The sequence below is a fragment of the Equus przewalskii genome, chromosome 17, assembly GCF_037783145.1.
Source record: "Equus przewalskii isolate Varuska chromosome 17, EquPr2, whole genome shotgun sequence".
In the NCBI taxonomy this organism is placed as follows: Eukaryota; Metazoa; Chordata; class Mammalia; order Perissodactyla; family Equidae; genus Equus; species Equus przewalskii.
This window is the reverse complement of record NC_091847.1, coordinates 48,327,555-48,346,632: the sequence shown is the minus strand read 5'-3', so window position 1 is coordinate 48,346,632 and position 19,078 is coordinate 48,327,555. Positions and strand designations below refer to the sequence as shown.

Below are 19,078 nucleotides of genomic sequence, written 5' to 3'. Positions count from 1 at the left end.
TGGTGTTCCTGGAAAACTTGAGCATCTCTGAAGAAGTTAATTAGGTCCCCACTGTGCCCGCAGGCTAACAGGAGACTCATTTTAGCATTTTCTGTCAGGAAACAAGGCCTCAGAGAGTCAAGAACTTGAAACTCTAGACTTGAACACTTCCTTCCTGAAAACCAACCAGGCGATGGCAGATCTGTCTTCTTGTTTGAAGTTTTACCTCTCTCCCAGCCTTCACGAATGAGTGAATTTAGAAACTGATGGAACTCTTTCCGCTTGGGAGAGACTGAGACCTGCAGCCTTAGGGATGGAATAAGGGCAGGATGGCCTGGCTGAGCTTGTTATTTTGAAAGGCTATTTCTACTCATTCTTGGAACGGATGCCAGCTTCCTGTTGATTCCAACGGGGCTCTTGGCTGAGGAGGAAGCCAACTCACGGGCATTCAGAATTTAAAGGGCTGACCCAATAGTGCCTTAAGACTTCTACTTGGAGGGCTGTGTCATATAATAATGCCAGATGTGAGGTCCACCGTCATTACTGATCCTGGATGATTCAGCTGCTTTTCCTGATCAGGCAGGAGTCTCCTCCATTCCTCATTCCTCCACTTGTAACCTTCCAAAGATGTCCCCTTGGCATGGGGCATTTCTGAGCGAGGGAGATTGTGCTCCAATCACTGGTATTTGAGTAGCTGTCTTGCCGGCCAGAACTGCCAAAGTATCTGCTCTCATCTTCAAACCTCCTTCCCAGAAGTGACCAGTCCAGACTTTTCAGACATTTTTGTCTCTCTAAATTCAGGCATATTTACTGGTCAGATGCCAAGAGTCAACGGATTGAGGTGGCTAAACTTGATGGAAGGTACAGAAAGTGGCTGATTTCCACCCAACTGGATCAACCAGCGGCAGTGGTTGTGAATCCCAAACTAGGGTAAGTACTTGAAGGGATCTTAATGTTCTAGATATTTTCCACTGGATTCTCAAAAAATTACATGTCTTTCATTATTTTCTCCCCATTCTACTCAAATTGTTCTTGGACTGTTTTTGGGTGGTTTCTGTGACTATTTTTAAGAATTGTAATATACTCTAAAGATCATTTAGGAGCAACTAGGCTTCAGACCAATGCTGTGTGAGGGGAAGTCCTCTGGCTACATTTTTTCCACAGTCCAGCTTGTCTAAAATTCACGCATTTTTTCAATAGAATTTAAGGATTCTATTTAGGAATTTAGGGATAGACCTCTTGGTCTATCAGGTCTAGGTCTATATCTGATTAGGACTAGAGGCTATAAAGTGGTGGCTAGTGGACTAAAATGGCCCATAGACATATTTGACTTGAACTATACAGAGCTTTAAGTTATTTAAATTTTTTTTTTTACTTAGTTGCTAACATTTAAAATTTTTTTAAAAATATCTGTGTTTTTGGCTTGAAAAATCAGGAGAACTGATAACACTGGGTAGGGATGCCTTCCTTGATGCACTATTGCCTGGACCTTTCAGACAGAGCCTTGCTCTCCCCGTCACTCGACGTTCATAACTGCTCTGCTCCACTCGTTTATCTTGCCTGCCTGGTCCTTTCTAGGTATTTGAAGTGGTGCAATCCTTGGTCTACTTGATTCTTCTACACATAAGTATTAACTGGGTGAAAAATAATACATTTTTAAAAAGTTAGAATGTTACCTCTACGAGAGTAGGAATTTTTGTTTTGTTCTCTGTTACATCCCAAACACAGGACACTGCCTCCCACACATTGGCATTCAATAATTGTAATTATATGTTTTAAAGGGTCTGAATGTATATCCTTGGACAGGGCTGGCCAATTTCTATTGAGGAAGTCTAGTTTTCAGAAAGGGTAGACCACAGATGCACCAGCTCCCCATTTTCTTTCCCTGTCTTCTGTAAAGTGTAAAAACAGCATCACTTAGTACCCAGGACTCCGTGAAAACCAGCTGATTTCCCTGTTGGAAGTCCGTGCTCTGCTTTAGTGGAGAAGCTCCACTAGATGAAGCTGCAATGGGAAAACCTTCTGTTACAGGCTTATGTACTGGACTGACTGGGGCAAAGAGCCTAAAATCGAGTCTGCCTGGATGGATGGGCAGCATCGGATCATCCTGGTTAAAGAGGACCTTGGTTGGCCAACTGGCCTTTCTATTGATTATTTGAACAATGACCAGATCTACTGGAGTGACTTCAAGGAGAACGTTATTGAAACCATGAAACATGATGGGACTGATAGGAGAACCGTTGTAAATGCAGGTTAGAATTTAATATATTAAATGATCGATTAATATATTTCCCATTCTCTTTGCCCATTTTCTCAAGAAGGATCCCTGATCTTAGAAAATGGTTTATATTGTTAGAAACCACTCTGCTGGACTCCTAGCTGCTGATTTAAATTAAAATGGACCCATTAGCAATAATTAAGTCCTTTTTGTTCTTTTTACATAATTTTTTTTTTAAGTGCTCTCAGCAGCAGATATTGAAATAACTGAGTTTCCTGTGAGGTTGCCTGGACAGAGATGGCGCTCGTGTGTGCCAATGGTAATCCATGTCTAGCCACTTCTAGACACATTAGTCTTTAATATGCTAGATAGTTTATTTTGTCCAACTGGAAATGTCTAGAAGGAGAGAAGCATTTTGTTTTCTCATCTAGACTCTGCAGAACTGCAACAATCCAGCACATAGCAGGTTTCCTAAGTGGTGTCTTATGTTCAAAGAAAAAAACAAAATCTCTGCCATACAAATTGTTTATGAAAAATAAAATAAAATCAGCAACTTGAAATTGAGGAAGTCCACTATAATTGAGGTCAGCCAGTAGTGTAATTTCTGTCATCCTGATCTCCCAGGCAGGACACTTTCGCAGTCACATGTACAGAAAGTCTTCCTGAATGTTTCTGGGATTTCAAGGCGTTGCATTAGGGATTAATTCAAGCAGAGTGACATTTGACATAAAAGTGGGGCTAGGGTATTTTCTTTTCAATAACCTTGTTTTGTTTTGTTTTTCCCCTGGGGGTAAGCAGCAGTGAACCCTTATAGTCTGGATATCTTCGAGGGCGAGTTATACTGGATATCTAAGGATAAAGGAGAAGTATGGAAGCAGGATAAATTTGGGCGAGATGAGAAAGAGAAAATGCTGGTAGTGAATCCTTGGCTCACTCAAGTTCGAATCTTTCAGCAGTACAGATATAATCAATCAGGTAATCGCCAACCTTGGAAGACAATGTTCCTTATTATCTGGGGAAAACTTCTTTCAAATTAATGGCTCTATTGTTGGAAAATGGTAGTGGATAATAATCTGCTGATCTCTCAGTGCATGAAAGAGGTGTGTGTGTATTTAAACCATTTTGACCAAAGAAAGATAAAACTGGAGGGTGAATGAAATTGTGTGCAGTACCAGCAGATATGAAGTAAAAATATTTCAATCCTGGGCCAGCCCCAGTGGCCTAGTGGTTAAGTTTGGTGCACACTACTTTGGTGGCCCAGGTTCGGTTTCCAGGCGTGGACCTACACCACTTGTCTGTCAGTGGCCATGCTGTGGTGGCAGCTCACATACAAAAAGAAGAAGATTGGCAACAGATGTTAGCTCAGGGCAAATCTTCCTCAGCCAAAAAAAAAAATTCAGTCTTCATTGGGTTTGGAGTTATGGGTACGTACTTCTAGGCTCCAGAATCCAGCAGTCATCAGACCTCTGCAAAATGTGAGTTGGGTTAACAGGTCACAAAATGGGTTTCATGGACATCAGAAGTCTTACCCACTCTTGCATTTGCAAGGCCCAGGCTCGTCAAGTTATCCTGAGCTACGTGAGCCTTAGTTTAAAATTGTCAGTCAGATGCATTTCTGCCCCCTCCCTTCTTTCTCGTTTTCTTAGTTCTGAGTCCTCCTTCATCAGGTTAACTGTGTTCTAAGTCATCCTTCACCGTTGTGTGGAGTAAGCTGAAAGGGAAGGGAAGTTTTTGAAGTGAGGGAAGGAAATGGACTAAGTCCTCTGTGTCAGGTTCTCTCTTCAGTGTTAACCCAGACATCTGTTACTTCAATTAATCTTCTCCAAAACTATTTAAAGAGGTTTTGTTCTCTTCTCACAAATAAGGAAACTGTGGATAGGAGAGATTTAGTAACCCGTGTGCCTAAGTCACACAACCACAGGATGAGTTTTAAACTCAGACATGATTTTTAAATTTAATTCCATTCAACCCCAAATCTCAGGGTCTTTCTGTTCTGTTCCAATCATCATTATACCTAGTTCCAGACTGAATTCTTTGGCCGTGTGTGACAAGTCACCTCCATTTCTATCCCTGTTCTGTGAAACCAAGGTGGAGCCTGAGGTCCCCTTGAGTCCACTGATACTCGGAGACCCTGATCAGCCTTGGCTAGTTGGAACCCAGAGCTGAGATTCCCAGGGGGTTATACTGGCGGCAAACACCTTTTCTAGGTCCTCTCTCCCTTATGTTGCTGGTAGTGATTGCCATTCTCCAGCCCCCTCTCCAAAACACTCGGGACTCCACAATATAATAGGTCTTGTGTCCTAAATGCTCCTGTGGCTCTCATGCTTGGCAGTTTTAAAGGCAGGAGGGGAGAGCACAATACACCGGGTGAGCCCCCTCTGGCCCCTGGAGAGAGAGCAGGTTAGGAGTCAGGCAGAGGAAGATCTGGAGACATCCCCTGAAAAGCATCTCAGCCAGCTGATGCTCTGGGCCCCCTTTGGAAAGTACTGAATGCCGTGTAGGCCCTAGACCCAGCCCAGCTGTGGCAGATTAGCATTTACTCTGGACGAATAGTTCTCAATTTTTAGGATACATCAGAATCATCTAGGAGCTTGTTGAACACAAATGGCTGGCTCCCACCTGAAGGGCTTCTGCCTTAACAGGCCTGAGGTGGCCTAAGAATTTGCACTTCCAACAATTTCCCAGGTGATGCTGACGTTGCTGGTTCAGGGACCACATTTTGAGAATCCCTGCTCCAGGTCCTACTCAGAGTGTGGACCAGTAGCACTAGTATCCTATGGGAGATGGGTAGAAATGCAGACCCTCAGGCCCCACCCTAGCCCTTTGAATCAGATTCCCCAGGTGATTTTTATTACATTGAAGTTTGAAAAGCTCTGCTCTAGAGAGCTGAAGAAATGTTAATGGCACAGATTTGGAGTGAGGCTTTTGGAATCTGTCGTTATTTTATAGCCATGCCTTGCCTATGGTTATATTTTGGATGACAGAGTATCAGGATCACAGAATGTTAGTGTGGGAAGCAATTTAGAGATCATTTATTCCTTGGATAAATCATAATATATGCTAAGGTAGAATTCAGAAGACTCTAGAATTACCTAAGGAGCTTTTAACAGTAATACTTGAGCTTCATCCCAGGCCAATTTAAATCTGAATTTCTGTGACTGGGCATCAATAGTTGTGAATAGCTCCCAGGTGATTCTGATAATCATAGCTCTAAATTCCCTTATCTTGAAAATTAGGAAACTGAAGCCCAGGAAAAGTTCTCCTTGGAAGGTGGGACTGGAAATCACGTCCAATGTATGCTTTGGAGGGACCACACATTATGAGCTATCCGAATTTGGGCAATGACAAATCTTGATGTAATAATGGGCTCTTGCTGGTATTTTGAACCATCTCAGATTGCTTAGCACTGATTAGTTTTTGAGGTCATTCAGTGAATCATACACACACCTACCTTCCAAACCTGCCAGGGCAATAGAGGAAATAAGCGATGCCAGTAGAAAATGAGTGGCATGGAAGGCACAGGGAGAGACTGTGCCACTTGGTGGGGTGGCAGGGGACGGTAGTTTAAATGAGGGTGAGTAGCCAGGTCCAAGCTGCACATGGCTTAGGAGTGTTGGGATGCTGCCTGGTCTCTCCTATCACCTGGCCGGTGCACAGCTCAGTTGATGGGCATATCCTTGGTTGGGGGTTTTCATTTCCTCCTCAGCACCTAACCACTGTTCTTATCTGCTTTCCAGTACCCAACCGCTGTAAAAAGGTCTGCAGCCACCTCTGCCTCCTGAGACCTGGAGGCTACAGCTGTGCCTGTCCCCAAGGCTCCACCTTTATAGCGGGGAGCATCACCGAGTGTAATGCAGGTAGGAGCACTGCCTGGGCAGCCACGGGGCCTGGGAGAGCTACTCTGCCTTCTGCAGTCAGTTCCCTACCTGTGCTTCCCATTCTTCAGGAGCCTGAGGAGCCCTGCCTGCTGGGTTCTTTACAGAATAGAGTGGGGATGGCTAGAAGGAGAGAGGAGAGATGTGGGAAATATGCACAGAGCTGAGTGAGGGGCCAAACAGATCTTGTGTTCCAGGGCTTTCTGGGAATTATTTGCTAAGATCTGTTATGTTGTTTTGTAAAGACATTTTGAAGAATGAGTTTTCTATAAGGGCTCTTCCTCCTTTCTCTTCCCCATACTGGATTCCTGTCACCCCAGAATCCATTCAGCCTTATCAGGAGTTCCTCGAGGTGAGAACCAGGTTCCTGAGGTGGGGGGCTTATGAAGTACAGAGGGGAGGGCTAGAGGAGTTCATGTTTTCCTCACATGCTCATTTCAAAGTTTTGACAACTGAAGAAGGGCCACATTTCAGGAGGTGCCTTATGCTGTTGGGAGATGAGGTCTGGAATAAGGAAGCAGTGGTTTAATTCTCATCCCAAATGCTGTGGATGATCTATTCTTGGCAAGACCTTTCTTCAGTGACTCTTAAATTAAGGAGTTAATAAGCCATGGGGAATAAATAGTGTCCCTAACTAGGATCCGATGCTTGATAAGCACGTTAAAAAAAAAAAAAAATCATCCTGTGGTTCACTAGCAGCCTTCCCCCAGTTTTAGTTAACAGAGAAATGAAGAGGCTTAACCACCTTCTACCACCAGGTGGAGCAAGTGGTTAAACAAGGCACCACTTTCTGACTTCCCAGGCAGCCTGAAAAGTTGGGAGGTTTAGAGAATGAAATCGGGGATAAAAAACTGTTTCCTCCGCCTCCCTTCCCCTATCCCCACTCTCATCCTAGCGCCACGGGGGAAATATTGGCAAGATGACAATACCTAGCGATATTTTGAACAAAAGGACAATTTCAAGCTTTTGAGATTCGTTCTGTGCTGTAGATGGATCGTTCTGACGTTTGTTTACAATTTCATGTTGAAGGAGACGTGTTGTGCAAGTTGTCATCTAATCTACTTCCTCATTTACATTTTTTGCCAAGTGGATCATATTAAGATTTCTGTTTAAAAAGACATTAACCAAAGTAAGCACGTTAATGATGGTAATCATTCCATATACGGTCTCGGTTTGGTATATCAATTAATCAATTAATTTGATAAGTATTTATTAAGTGCCTGCTATGTGCTAGGCACTGTTCTAAGTGCTGGAGATAACAGAAGGGAGCAAACAGACAAATACCCTGCTCTTGTGGGGCTTTTATATTCTAGTAGCACAATAAATAGAGAACCCAATAAATATATAACATTAGGTGGTAAAAATAAGAGGAGAAACCTACAGCAGGTAAGAGGGATGAGGGTGGGGTGGGAGTCGGTTGCCTTTTTAGACAGACATTTCCTGGAAGGCCCCTTGATCAAGTGAACTTTGAGTAGAGACTCAAATTGAGGGACTGAGCTAGAAGCGTATCCGAACACCTTGAATAAACACAGGCGGGATAAATACTTTTTGAGCATCTTCTAGGTGTAAGACATGGAAACACGAATGACCCTTCAGGCACATCCAGAGAGTATGTGGGGGCTGAGCTGGAGCAGGGACCCAGAGCAAGCACAGTTTTGTAGGACTTAAAAATGAGGCGATCTCTACCCGACTGTCCACTAAGCATCTGTGTATCTGCATCTATGTGTCTGTCTGTTGATGGAGGGATCGCTGATGCTTCAGAGCCTTTAATTGAGGTTTGAGGTGCATCTAAATTGAATTCTTGATGTTAACTGGATTCACAGCGGAGAATTCTGACAGCTTCAAATGAGGACGTGAATGTCCTAAGAGATTCCTTTACCACAAGTTTCTTTTAACTATTAACGTATGTTCTAGAGTCTAGCATCTCTCCACTGTTTTGGGGGTGGGGGATGCTATAAACTGTCTCGATCTTTCCACCAAATGGATGTTACTCTCCAAGACCTTATTGATAAGGAAATTCATCTGACTTAAGGGGAAGATAATGTTTTGATAGGAAGACTAATTAGCTGGCCTTTCCCCGTCCACCCCCTCCCCCACTCCCCTGGGTCTGAAGCAGGTTTGCATGGTATGGGTGCTTTGCTGAGTATGGCTGACTAACGCATGCATGGCTTTCCCTTTCTGCAGCCATCGAAAGTCCCATCATGATGCCCCCCCCATGCAGGTGTATGCACGGAGGAAATTGCTATTTTGATGAGAATGACCTCCCCAAATGCAAGTAAGTCTAAATGTTGAGGTCCAAGCTGTAGCCCTTGCCTCTTCTGGGGGAATTCAAGACCTTAAAGTAGCTAGAAAAACAAGTACAGGAACCTTGCCTGTTCACTAATTTTCACATCTTAACCAGCTTGCCCTCCCTTGGGGGAGTCCATAGAGAACTAAAGCAGTACTTCCCAAACTATAATGTGCCTAAGAACCTCCTGAGATCTGGGTCAAATGCCCACCTCACGCACAGGGATTCTGCATTTCTGACAAGGTCCCGGGAGATGCCACAGAATTGTGGGCCACGCTTTGGGGAGCAAGGAGTTAGAGAAACGGCACCTGCATTTTCCTACACACCTGGCATGGTTAATTACAATGGGATTGTGGGAGAGCAGCTGGCAGCAGAGCTGCTTCAGTACGAGGCACTCATGATGAGCAGAGACTGGGCCTACGATTTGGAAAGAAAAGAATTATTGAGAAAGCTTTATCACAGAGCAAGATGAATGGAGGTCTTTTAAAAATTTAATGAAAACATATCAAAGGAAAGAACACAATCATGGTTTCCATTTTTACTCTCTAAGGCAGAATTCCATAGATTAGAGAACACATCAATAGGTTTTCTTTGATGAGGCTGACCCTGTAGGCGTCACAGCTACTCCACTGAAAGTGAATTTCCACAAAGTCAAATTACTGTTCTTTCTGCTTGTTTATTTCTTGGTGGAATAAACAAAAGTCATACAGGATACATTGTCTGTTCAACGTGTAATTTACTCAGTCGAACCTCTCTCTCCTTCAAGGTGTGCTTACAAAATTGCAGTAGAAGCCTCAGAAGGCGACAGCTCGTGAACAAGTCTTCTTTTATTTTCAGGTGTCTGAGTGGCTACATGGGAAAATATTGTGAAGCAGGGCTTTCAAAAGGCGTCCCTCCAGGAACAAGTAAGTTTTGAGAACATAAGCAACCTGAAAATACTTCATAGCCTCTAAATTGAATGCTGTTTGTGTTCTGTTTAACCCAGTCTTTGAAGAATGAATGGTTGTGGACCCCAGCCTCTACTGCTAAGTCGGTTGGCTCTTTTCCTTCTCTGCATGTTGATATGTTCGCTTTTCCCCCCCTCTTCAATGGCAGCGGTGGCCGTGCTGTTGACAGTCATCCTGATCATCATAATTGGAGCTTTGGCAATGTTAGCCTTTTTCCACTATAGGAGAACCGGCTCCCTTTTGCCTGCTCTGCCCAAGCTGCCAAGGTCAGTTTCATTATGTAGAATATTGATTTTAGCAACCTGTGTAATGTGCCCATGTGAATAACTTAGTTTTTTTTTTTAAGTTAAAAAAAAAGCACACTACACAGTTCACCTATTCTGCAGACACAAAAAGTAGTGAACTGAAAGCAGTCCCTTCAAATCACAACTTCTTAATCAAGTGCTTCTTTGAAGCCTGAGTGCAAAGCACGTTTGATAGTCCAAATGGTTGGTGCCTATTGGTGGGCATTCAGGTTAGACTGGAGAACAGAGCTGGCTGTGGGATGGACCAGACTTTATTCCTGCAAGTCCCAAACTGGCCCTGTCTTAGATCTCAAGCATTTGGGAACGTGCTTTAACACTTCCAGGTGGCTAAGAGAACTTACCACCATATTTGATGTGTAAATTCAGAGTGTGAATTGAGCATTTCATTTAAGTAAGATTTAGCGATATGGAGGAAAGAGTACTATTGCAAAAGATTATTAAAAAAATAATGACTTTCATTTACTTCTTTGCAGCTTAAGCAGTCTTGTCAAATCCTCGGAAAATGGAAATGGAGTGACCTTCAGATCAGGGGCGGATGTTAACATGGATATTGGAGTGTCTGGTTTTGGGCCTGAATCTGCTATTGACAGATCAATGGTGATGGTGAGTGTGGCTTCAAAATGACTATTTGAACGTTACCATTTTTACTGTTTTATAAAAGAAACACTTTAAGAATAAAATTAACCTAGAAAAAAAGCGAAAGACTGTATGCCTCTCAGAATAGTCTTCACTATACAGACAAAGTTAGAAAACATTAGATTTGTTGCAGAAACGTATCTAAAAATATTAGTAGTAAAATTAAAATTTGTCTCTGCTTGAAGCCACACTGTTGAATTAGAATCATAAACAGTCTTAAGTTTAACTGGAATCTTAAATTAGTCTTATTTTTTTAGGGAGTAGGAGAGAGAGTGCATAATATTCTGCTTTTATTTGGTGACTTTTTGTATATTTAAAGGGAGGAGGATGAAAATAAGTGTTTACTAGTCTCATCTATTTTCCCCCTGATGGATAGTGATGGAATAAACAGTGATTTTAGAGTTAGTGGTTGGTTCAAATAGCAACTCTGGCACCTTCTAATTATGTAGTAATAGGCATGGAGCTTGGTCTCTCTGACCCTACTGTTCCCATCTGTAATGTGGGTATAATAATACCTCCTGTGAGGACCAAATTGATACCTTATGAGGAGACATGTATAGTCTCTATAATCAGTATTGGGGAATCGCTTTCAGTATTTTGCTTTTCCCTCAAATCTTTCATTTTTCCCCTGCCTGAAAATACAATAATATCCATTTTTTCTTCTTTCCCCCTCTCCCTGTTCTCTTTGCTCTTCTTCCATCACATCCTTTTCTCTGTCCAACCCCAGTCCCCAGGTGACTTATTTTGGAGAACTCAAATATAGGAAGAGTGTTTCTCTTTTCTTGTGCTAGTGAACGAGGGCATTCATGTTATTTTACATGATGGTTTGCCATATGGAGGCCTTGGGTCTCTGCTGGCTTTTTTTGTTGCACGTTCTTTCTGGGTAAATTTAGCATAGTGCCTAGCTTACCTCCAGGTGTGAGGGGGGTAAGTTGCTCTGTGTGTGAACCAGGTCAGTACATTATGATCTTTTTTTTCCCCATCAGAGTGAACACTTTGCTATGGAGATGGGGAAGCAGCCCATAATATTTGAAAACCCAATGTATACAGCCAAGGAGAAGGACAGTGCTGTCAAAGTCGTTCAGCCAACTCAGGTGAGGAATCACGCAGTCCTTTCCTTCAAGTACTGCTGTTGCTGGATCTTGTTCCATTGAATAATGTCCTCTCAGGGTCCTCCTCACCTTCCCTCAAATGGAAGGAAACACAGTGGTCCATTCCTCAGCTTCACTCTCTGCAGTAACAGACCCAAGAAAAAGAGACGTGAAGATGATCAGAATCCTGTTTTGTTGCACAGTTGTTGAGGTTTGACAACCATTCTGGGGGCACTGACCAAGAGCCTTTTCCTTCCGAGTGGTCAGAGCAAGAGGTAGGAGTCCATTCAGAGGCTTGGCAAACACAGTGCCTGGTATGCACAAGCTTTCCATAAACCTTTGTGAAATGAATGAGCAAATGATCATCAGGTCATTCTGCAGAGACTTTTGGGAGTGGGTCTACTCTCTGGGTTCTTGTTGGTATCATAAGGGTGTGATCTGAGGTGACCTCCCTATGCTAGTCTTTCCCATACTGTTCAGAAAAGTAGAAAGTTCTCCGAAGTTGATAGGCAGTTACCTGTATTTCCTTTGGTACGGCCCTATTACTCACTCATCTTTGAGAGGAGCGTGAAGATGAGGAGGAGAAGGGATGAAGGGAAAGAGCTTTCATTAGGTCTGGATCAATAGCTCCAACACCACTCCCCATGCCTGTCACCTGTTGGCCTGTACTTCCTTTGCCGGAATAACTACAGCCTCACTGAAATTCGCTTTCATTGCTAACACCTAAACTTCCTTTGAACTCACATGCTAAGGCATATTTTAATATATGATAGAAGTGTTTATTTTATGAATGGCTTTCTTAGGACCAGAAATATTTGAATCGTGAAAGCATTTTGCCTGATCCTTTGATATTCAGATAGCAAAACTTTAATCACATGATGAAATAGATATGACATTTTATTTGGCATTTTCACTTGAAATAAAATGAGGCCATATATATAAACACATGTCCAAGTTCTAGAAGAAATGAAGTGGTGAATGGTAAAAATACAGTCATGTGCTGCATAATGACCTTTTGGTCAATGATGGACCGCAGATATGATGTTGGTCTCATAAGATTAGTACCATATAGCCGAGATGTGTAGTAGGCAGTACCGTCTAGATTTCTGTAAGTCCTGCAGGAGAGGAAGAAATTTTCCTCTACCCTTCTAGGTTCTTTTGGCTGGTCTAAGAATTAAACTGACATGAGACAGATTAACAGGAGAAAAACAAACAAAAGTTTAATAACACGTGTACATGGGAGAAACTCAGGAAAATTGAATAACTCACCAAAATGGCCAAAAGTCTCACCTTAAATACTATCCTCAGGGGCCAGTCTGGTGGCACAGCAGTTAAGTTCACATGTTCTGCTTCTCGGCAGCCTGGGGTTCGCCGATTCAGATCCCGCGTGTGGACATGGCACCGCTTGGCAAAAGCCATGCTGTGGTATGCATCCCACGTATAATGTAGAGGAAGATGGGCGTGGATGTTAGCTCAGGGCCAGTCTTCCTCAGTGAAAAGAGAAGGATTGACAGTAGTTAGCTCAGTGCTAATCTTCCTCAAAAAAAAAAAATACTGTCCTCCGCTAAAGAGAAAAGAAGATGTTGGGGGTGGGGAGAGCCAGGGACTTCAAAGGGAAAGGAAGGCAATTCACAGGTAGGTGAAAAGGAGCAAATGTTTGGAAAACAAGTGTTTGGCCACACAGAAACAGAAGAACACAGAAGGGAGCTCAATAAGCAAGCTGTCTGGGTTCCTCCCTGTCCACCATCTAGTTCATGTTGTGCTAAGGTGATAGCTTACTTCCTGAGACAGGTGTTTTTATCTTAATTCTTTTAGGCACTTAAGGGGGAGGTAACAAGAAAAACTTCCTGAGTCTTTTGTTTCTTAAAAATAATCAGCCTAAAATAATCTTCATGTTAAAGACATATGTTTTGGGGCTGGCAAATTTTGTTCTTCTTCAATACACTCTATGATGTTCATACAATGATGAAATCACCTAACGATGCATTTCTCAGGATATATAGGAAAAAGAGTGAATTTCTACTCTGTAATTTATTAATTATATATCCATTGTAATTTGGGCTCGAGTGGGAACCTTGGAATCCTATGAATGTTACAGAAAATGTCTAGAAGAGTATTTATTCCATTACGCCTGTTTTTTCAAAAATTCAACCTCTTTTAAGCAGTCCTCTGAAATTGCTAATTTTATTCTAAATATCCAGAGGTAAGATTCTCAATTTGCCAGTGAGTTTAGGAATAACTCATGCTGTTCTAGGATTTGGCTGCCACTATACAACCAGAGTATCTTTTATCCAAAAATATGGTCAACAGTGGGAGTAAGGGGAAATAGAGAACACAGTGGAATGTGCTATTACTAAGTGAGAGTGTGACCAGTGGGGTTGCCTTTGCCTCCCAGGATTCAGGCATGAGAAAGATGACTTAGTGGTTGGTGCTCCTGATTTTGGGGAAATGGGAGTGGTGTTTAGTCCTGGGCCACCAGGTGGGTCTCCTACAGTAAAAATGGTGCCTGACCATGTCTGTGAGACAGCGAGGTGGTAAATAGGACCAAAGAGTTGATAAGAAACTTTGTAGCAAATTTATTTATTACCAAATCATTTCAAAACTGGATAACAGCCTTCAATATGCGCACAGGTAACTGTATCCGGAAATGTGGATAACAGGAACTATGGAAGTCCCATAAACCCTTCTGAGATAGTTCCAGACACACAGCCAGCTTCTCCAACTGCTGATGGAACTCAGGTAACTGGCTGACTGCTGAAATGATAGGGGATTTGGAAAGGACTTTGGAGTTGCTGGGTTTGTTAATCCTCGGCAAACTAGGAAAGACCCTGATAGGCTCACAGATCCCCAGATACATAGGCAGTTAATAAAGATAATTTAAAAAAATCACAAATTGAAAAACTTTCCACAAAGCAAAGCTACATTCTAAGATTGTGATGGGAATGATGTCCTTTGTGACATGGGGGACCATGAGGAATAGAAGGGCAACAGATTTCTGCAGCCTCTTCACACCAGAGGCGTTTACTTTGAAAGAATGATTTTATGTGAATAAAGAGCTTACTGTGTCAAGAATACACATAGAAGACCTTTCCCTTCCCTGTGTAATGTGATTTCTGTACTGTGTACATCATTGTTCCCTTAATGTTTTTCTTAGCTGTAATGTTGCTACCTATGTTCACCACTAGATGGCACTAATTCATATGCTCTTCCTCTGTCCATCAATCCGTGTGTTCATCATCCATCTAACCGTTTAACCGTTGTTGCCCTCATTGTGCCAGGCAGAGTGTTTAACAATGGAGATTAAAAGAAAAAAGGGCCACTGGATGGAGCTTCTCTACCATGACTGCAGGCCCTTTGCAATTTGTAGGCTATTTGGTCTACAGAGAGAAATTCAATAAATTGATATAAAACTGTATTGATGGATAATATACAGCTAGTTTTAATGGACACATATGAAGCTATTCCAGATCTAGCTGTTTGCTTCTGGGAAAACTATTTTACCTCTGGGTGCTAGACTGGGTAGGGCGGTTCTTTGTGGTATAGAAGTATCCTGTGCATTGCAGCACATGTTAATATTCAGGAATGTCTCCTCCGATGCACTGTGATCCCAGAAACCATCCCCCTGCACACTCACACACTCCCAGCTGAGAACAGTAGGATCTGAGATGTCTCAGTTTAGGGTTCTTTGACTCCTTCTGTGAAGTAATGTAAAGCAACAAATGTCTAAGGGTAGTTAGAAATCTTACCATCTATACAATCCTCATTTCTCACATTGCTAATCTATAAGCAGAATTGGCATCTGCAAAGTTACCTTGGAAGTCATATTGGATTTTCAGGGCCTCCTGTTCTGCTCTTTTGGGTCAAAATAAAAGTTGAACTAAATAGATGCTAATGAGAAGATCTTATACCAAAGGTCTCTTTGTCCACCTTTCATATTCCATTTAGTAAGCCCTTCTCCCATCATGCATACGAGTGCGTGCACACACACGAATATTGTCTTAGAAAGGATTTTCACTTTCATATTTTTCAAGGGACTGAATTTTTTTAATTTAAGCTACATTAGAAAATGGATCTTGAGGATTGATTTTCCACAGACACTAGAATACTTGAATGTCAGGTCTGTGGTTCCCCAAGTCTGACTCAACTCCAAGGCAGTGCCAGATTTATTTTATATTCTCGACATTTTTTTCTTGGTCCATCTGGAGTCTAGTGATGCTCTTGCCTAGACAGGGCTCTCTCCCAGCTGAGCAGGAAGAGGAGTGTGGTGGGGATGCCACAACCTCTGACCTGAACAGCAGTCATCAGGAACAAACTGCACGCTGAAAGACTTTCAAAGGGGAGCAGATCTGCACCACTTAGAGTCCCTTTCTTTCTCACCTCCATCTTTGCAGTACGTTGGTTCTTGTTCTTACTTTTTTTAATCATTCAAGGCTGAGACTTTCTTAAGGTTTGTCCTCCCTGGATACCCAGGGATCTTGCTGTGTCTGTTGCCTCCTGGGCAGTGAGATAACGGCAGGAGTGGCTGACAGCAGTGGACGCACTCGGTGAGGATCACCCTTGGTTGACATTACTGTGCCAAGGAGTCTCACAAATGTATCTTTCATCAGTCAATCTACTCAAAGGACTCAAAGTGAAAAGATAAACTCCTGTGACTCAGTTCTGTCATTTTCCGAAAGTCTCATTGAAATGCATTGGGTTTCCCAAGAAGATGAGTCACCACCATTTCTCTTAGTAATAACTGCTTAACCGCAAGTAGTCATTCTATACTGAAGCAATGACTTTGAAGAGTTTTGGCCTTTCCCATTCAAGTATAAGCTTCCAGAGGCCGGGCTCTGACCTGAATGTCTTCATCGCCCTCTTGGTGGTGGCCATGTACAGAGTCGGTGCTCACTTAAATAGAGGTTAAAGAGAATGGCCTCTTCTACTTCTCCTATAGGCGTGTACTCCCCTCTCCTTTACATCTTGGCCTCCTACTCACAGAGCAAGAGATACCCCAGAAGACATGTGGGCTCTCTCAGCTACCTGCTAGAGCAGACTGTGTATGCCTTTGTCTCCTGCAAGGTTTCCATGCGGCAGCCCGAGCTGTGGCCAGCACTGCCACCATGAGCAACTTTTCAGCAAGAGAGGAGCCACCCACCATAGTCTAGGTTGATTTCTCTTTGGACTTTTCAGTTTACGTCCCCTGAGTCCTATAGTCATTGCCTACTCTTCTACCTACAATTTAGTTATAAAAATTTTGCTGTGACTCAGTTTCTTCATCTGTAAAATAGAGATAATAAGAGCATCTCCCTCACAGAATTGTTGGGAAGATTAAATCAGAAAACTGTAGGGGGCTGGCCAGGTGGTGTAGTGGTTAAGTTTGTGTGCTCTGCTTCAGCAGCCTGGGGTTCGCAGGTTTGGATCCCAGGTGTGGACCCATACACCACTCATCAAGCCATGCTGTGGCGGCATCCTACATACAAAATAGAGGAAGATTGGCACAGATGTTAGCTCAGAGACAATCTTCCTCAAGCAAAAAGAGGAAGATTGGCAACAGATGTTAGCTCAGGGCAAATCTTCCTCACCAGAAAAAAAAAAAAGTTCCATTCCTGAAGGTGTTCTATTTCTCCTTTTTCATCTAGGCAACAAAATGGAATATCTTCAAACGAAAACCAAAACAAACTACCAATTTCGAAAATCCAATCTATGCAGAGGTAATTTTTCACATTTTTTTCTTGACATCAGCATCCTTTCTTAGAAATAACTTCCCTGGTTAAATTGGACATACACTCAGATTATTCTGAGCAAAGTGGCAAAGATGTGTCTTCTTCACGCAAAACTATTCCTGTTGGGGGAATAAATGGCTGATTCATGTTTTGTTGTGGTCCTAGATGGACGACGACCAAAAAGAAAGTGGTCCCACCGCTGTCGTCCCACTGCCATCACCTTCTCCCGCTGCCGAAATCCCTTCCAAAAGAAGCTCAGCTCCAACCTACACTGCAACGGAAGACACTTTTAAAGACACTGCAAACCTTGTTAGAGAAGACTCTGAGGTATAGCCACGCCAGCAAGCTAGGGAACAATTAGAAACACACTTTTGCACATATGTTTTTTACAAACAGATGGAAAAAAGTTAACATTCAGTACTTTATAATAAAAAAAGAATATTTTTCCCCTGTTCACCTGTAGCTGGAACTGCCTGTGGAAACTATGCCTTGCGTGTCTTTTTTATTTTTTTTAATTATGCCGTCTCATATTTTTACAAATAATTATCACCATGTACTATATGTATATCTTTGCACTGAAGCTATCTGAAGGTAAGGCTATAAATATATTGTACATTTGTAAATTTTGGAAAGATTATCACATCATTAAATTTGCTAATAAAAGAATCTGCTGAATTGGTTGGTGATCATTGCAGTAAATGATCCAGTGAGGAAAGGAGTTGACTTGGGGCCTTTAGCCGTGTCTGAAGAAGAGGCACCACTCATGTCTCCTATAGAATTATCCAGGAAAGGGATCCAGGCCCCACTCTTGGGTCCATTTTTACGCATCAGCACTTAATTAATGTTCACTCTTTCATGTAACCCGGTTAATAGGCATATTGATAGAGAGCACTGTGTGTTGTACAGACTTTGGGATTTGACTGTAGATGCCTCAGATAATGCAGAAGGTAGAAAAGCAATTCAGTCTCACTCTTCTGCATGTTTGTGTTGTCTAAACACTACACTCTGCTTCCTGTGTGTTCTCTCTCTAGCTGTCAAGTCAACATAGCTATTTGCAATGTCTGTGAGAACATACCCTGTCATTAAGTGCAAGTATCCTGCAAAGAGTTTGTATTTAATCGAATGAACCCTTTCGCTTGATGGGCTGTAGGGCAATTTACTTCCTTGCCTTGGCATCTCGGGTGGTCACCTATCCTAGAAACTGGAGCTCGGTAGCTGAATTACTAAAACCAAATCTGTGTCTTCATAAAGTAAGGTGCAAAACAAACACTGGTTAAGGAAAGCCTCAACTAAGTTTTGTTTCTGTATGTGAAAATATCGTTATTATGACTATTTATTTCCTAAGTTGAACATGAATAGAAAGGGAAACCATTCTTATTGAGCCTTTTTTATGTCTTTTGGCTAGATCTGTACATTTGTATCAGAATATACTGTAGAGCCTAGCTCTTATCTTGAATAGTCAGTATAGTCTCCACGGGAACCATGGCAGGAATATACAGTTTCCATGCTAAGTAGCATTCCTGGCTCTCAGTGCTAATATTGCACATTTTTAAAACAATGAATGAATGGATGAATGGATGGATGGATGGATGAAACATATACTACTGATTATTTTATTCCTGAGTTCTCAAAATATTTCTTGCTCATATTTTGAGGCTTATTGTAATTACTTTGAAATGTACTTTGATTAGAAAAGCAAATGGAAATGATGCTGCTGAAAAATTTCTAATAAATGTGTATTTTATCAGACTTCTGTGTGCTTTTGAAGCCCAGGTCACGAATAAGTTGTATATTGCTGTGCGGAGCTTGGGGCTTTGAATGTAAGGCAACCTGGGTACCAAGGATACCCAGGGTTCGGGGAGGTGGGGAGGAACTTACAGCACACCCAGCCCTGACTGACCCAGTGGGGTGATCTCAGAGAGAAGAGTAAGCTCCTTTAGGTTCCCACCTGAACTCTGGGCAGGAAGCCCCCTTAATTGCCTTTCAAAGTCAATTTCCACTTCCCCTTTTCCTTCCTTACATCCTAGGCCCTGAG

General features: G+C 42.3%; 1 protein-coding gene across 1 annotated transcript in view; it reads left to right on the top strand.

Moving 5' to 3' along the window:
* LRP2 (LDL receptor related protein 2) overlaps window positions 1-18,792 on the top strand; it is a 197,597-nt gene extending 178,805 nt beyond the window's left edge. The window contains exons 68-79 of the mRNA XM_070580081.1: window positions 781-909; window positions 2,011-2,231; window positions 2,996-3,172; window positions 5,935-6,054; window positions 8,257-8,347; window positions 9,197-9,264; window positions 9,455-9,572; window positions 10,085-10,214; window positions 11,234-11,341; window positions 13,970-14,077; window positions 16,960-17,031; window positions 17,209-18,792. Of these exons, the coding sequence (XP_070436182.1) occupies window positions 781-909; window positions 2,011-2,231; window positions 2,996-3,172; window positions 5,935-6,054; window positions 8,257-8,347; window positions 9,197-9,264; window positions 9,455-9,572; window positions 10,085-10,214; window positions 11,234-11,341; window positions 13,970-14,077; window positions 16,960-17,031; window positions 17,209-17,376 (1,510 nt within the window). The 3' untranslated portion in view covers window positions 17,377-18,792. The remainder of the gene's footprint in view (window positions 1-780; window positions 910-2,010; window positions 2,232-2,995; window positions 3,173-5,934; window positions 6,055-8,256; window positions 8,348-9,196; window positions 9,265-9,454; window positions 9,573-10,084; window positions 10,215-11,233; window positions 11,342-13,969; window positions 14,078-16,959; window positions 17,032-17,208) is intronic.
* Window positions 18,793-19,078: the final 286 nt, after the last annotated feature.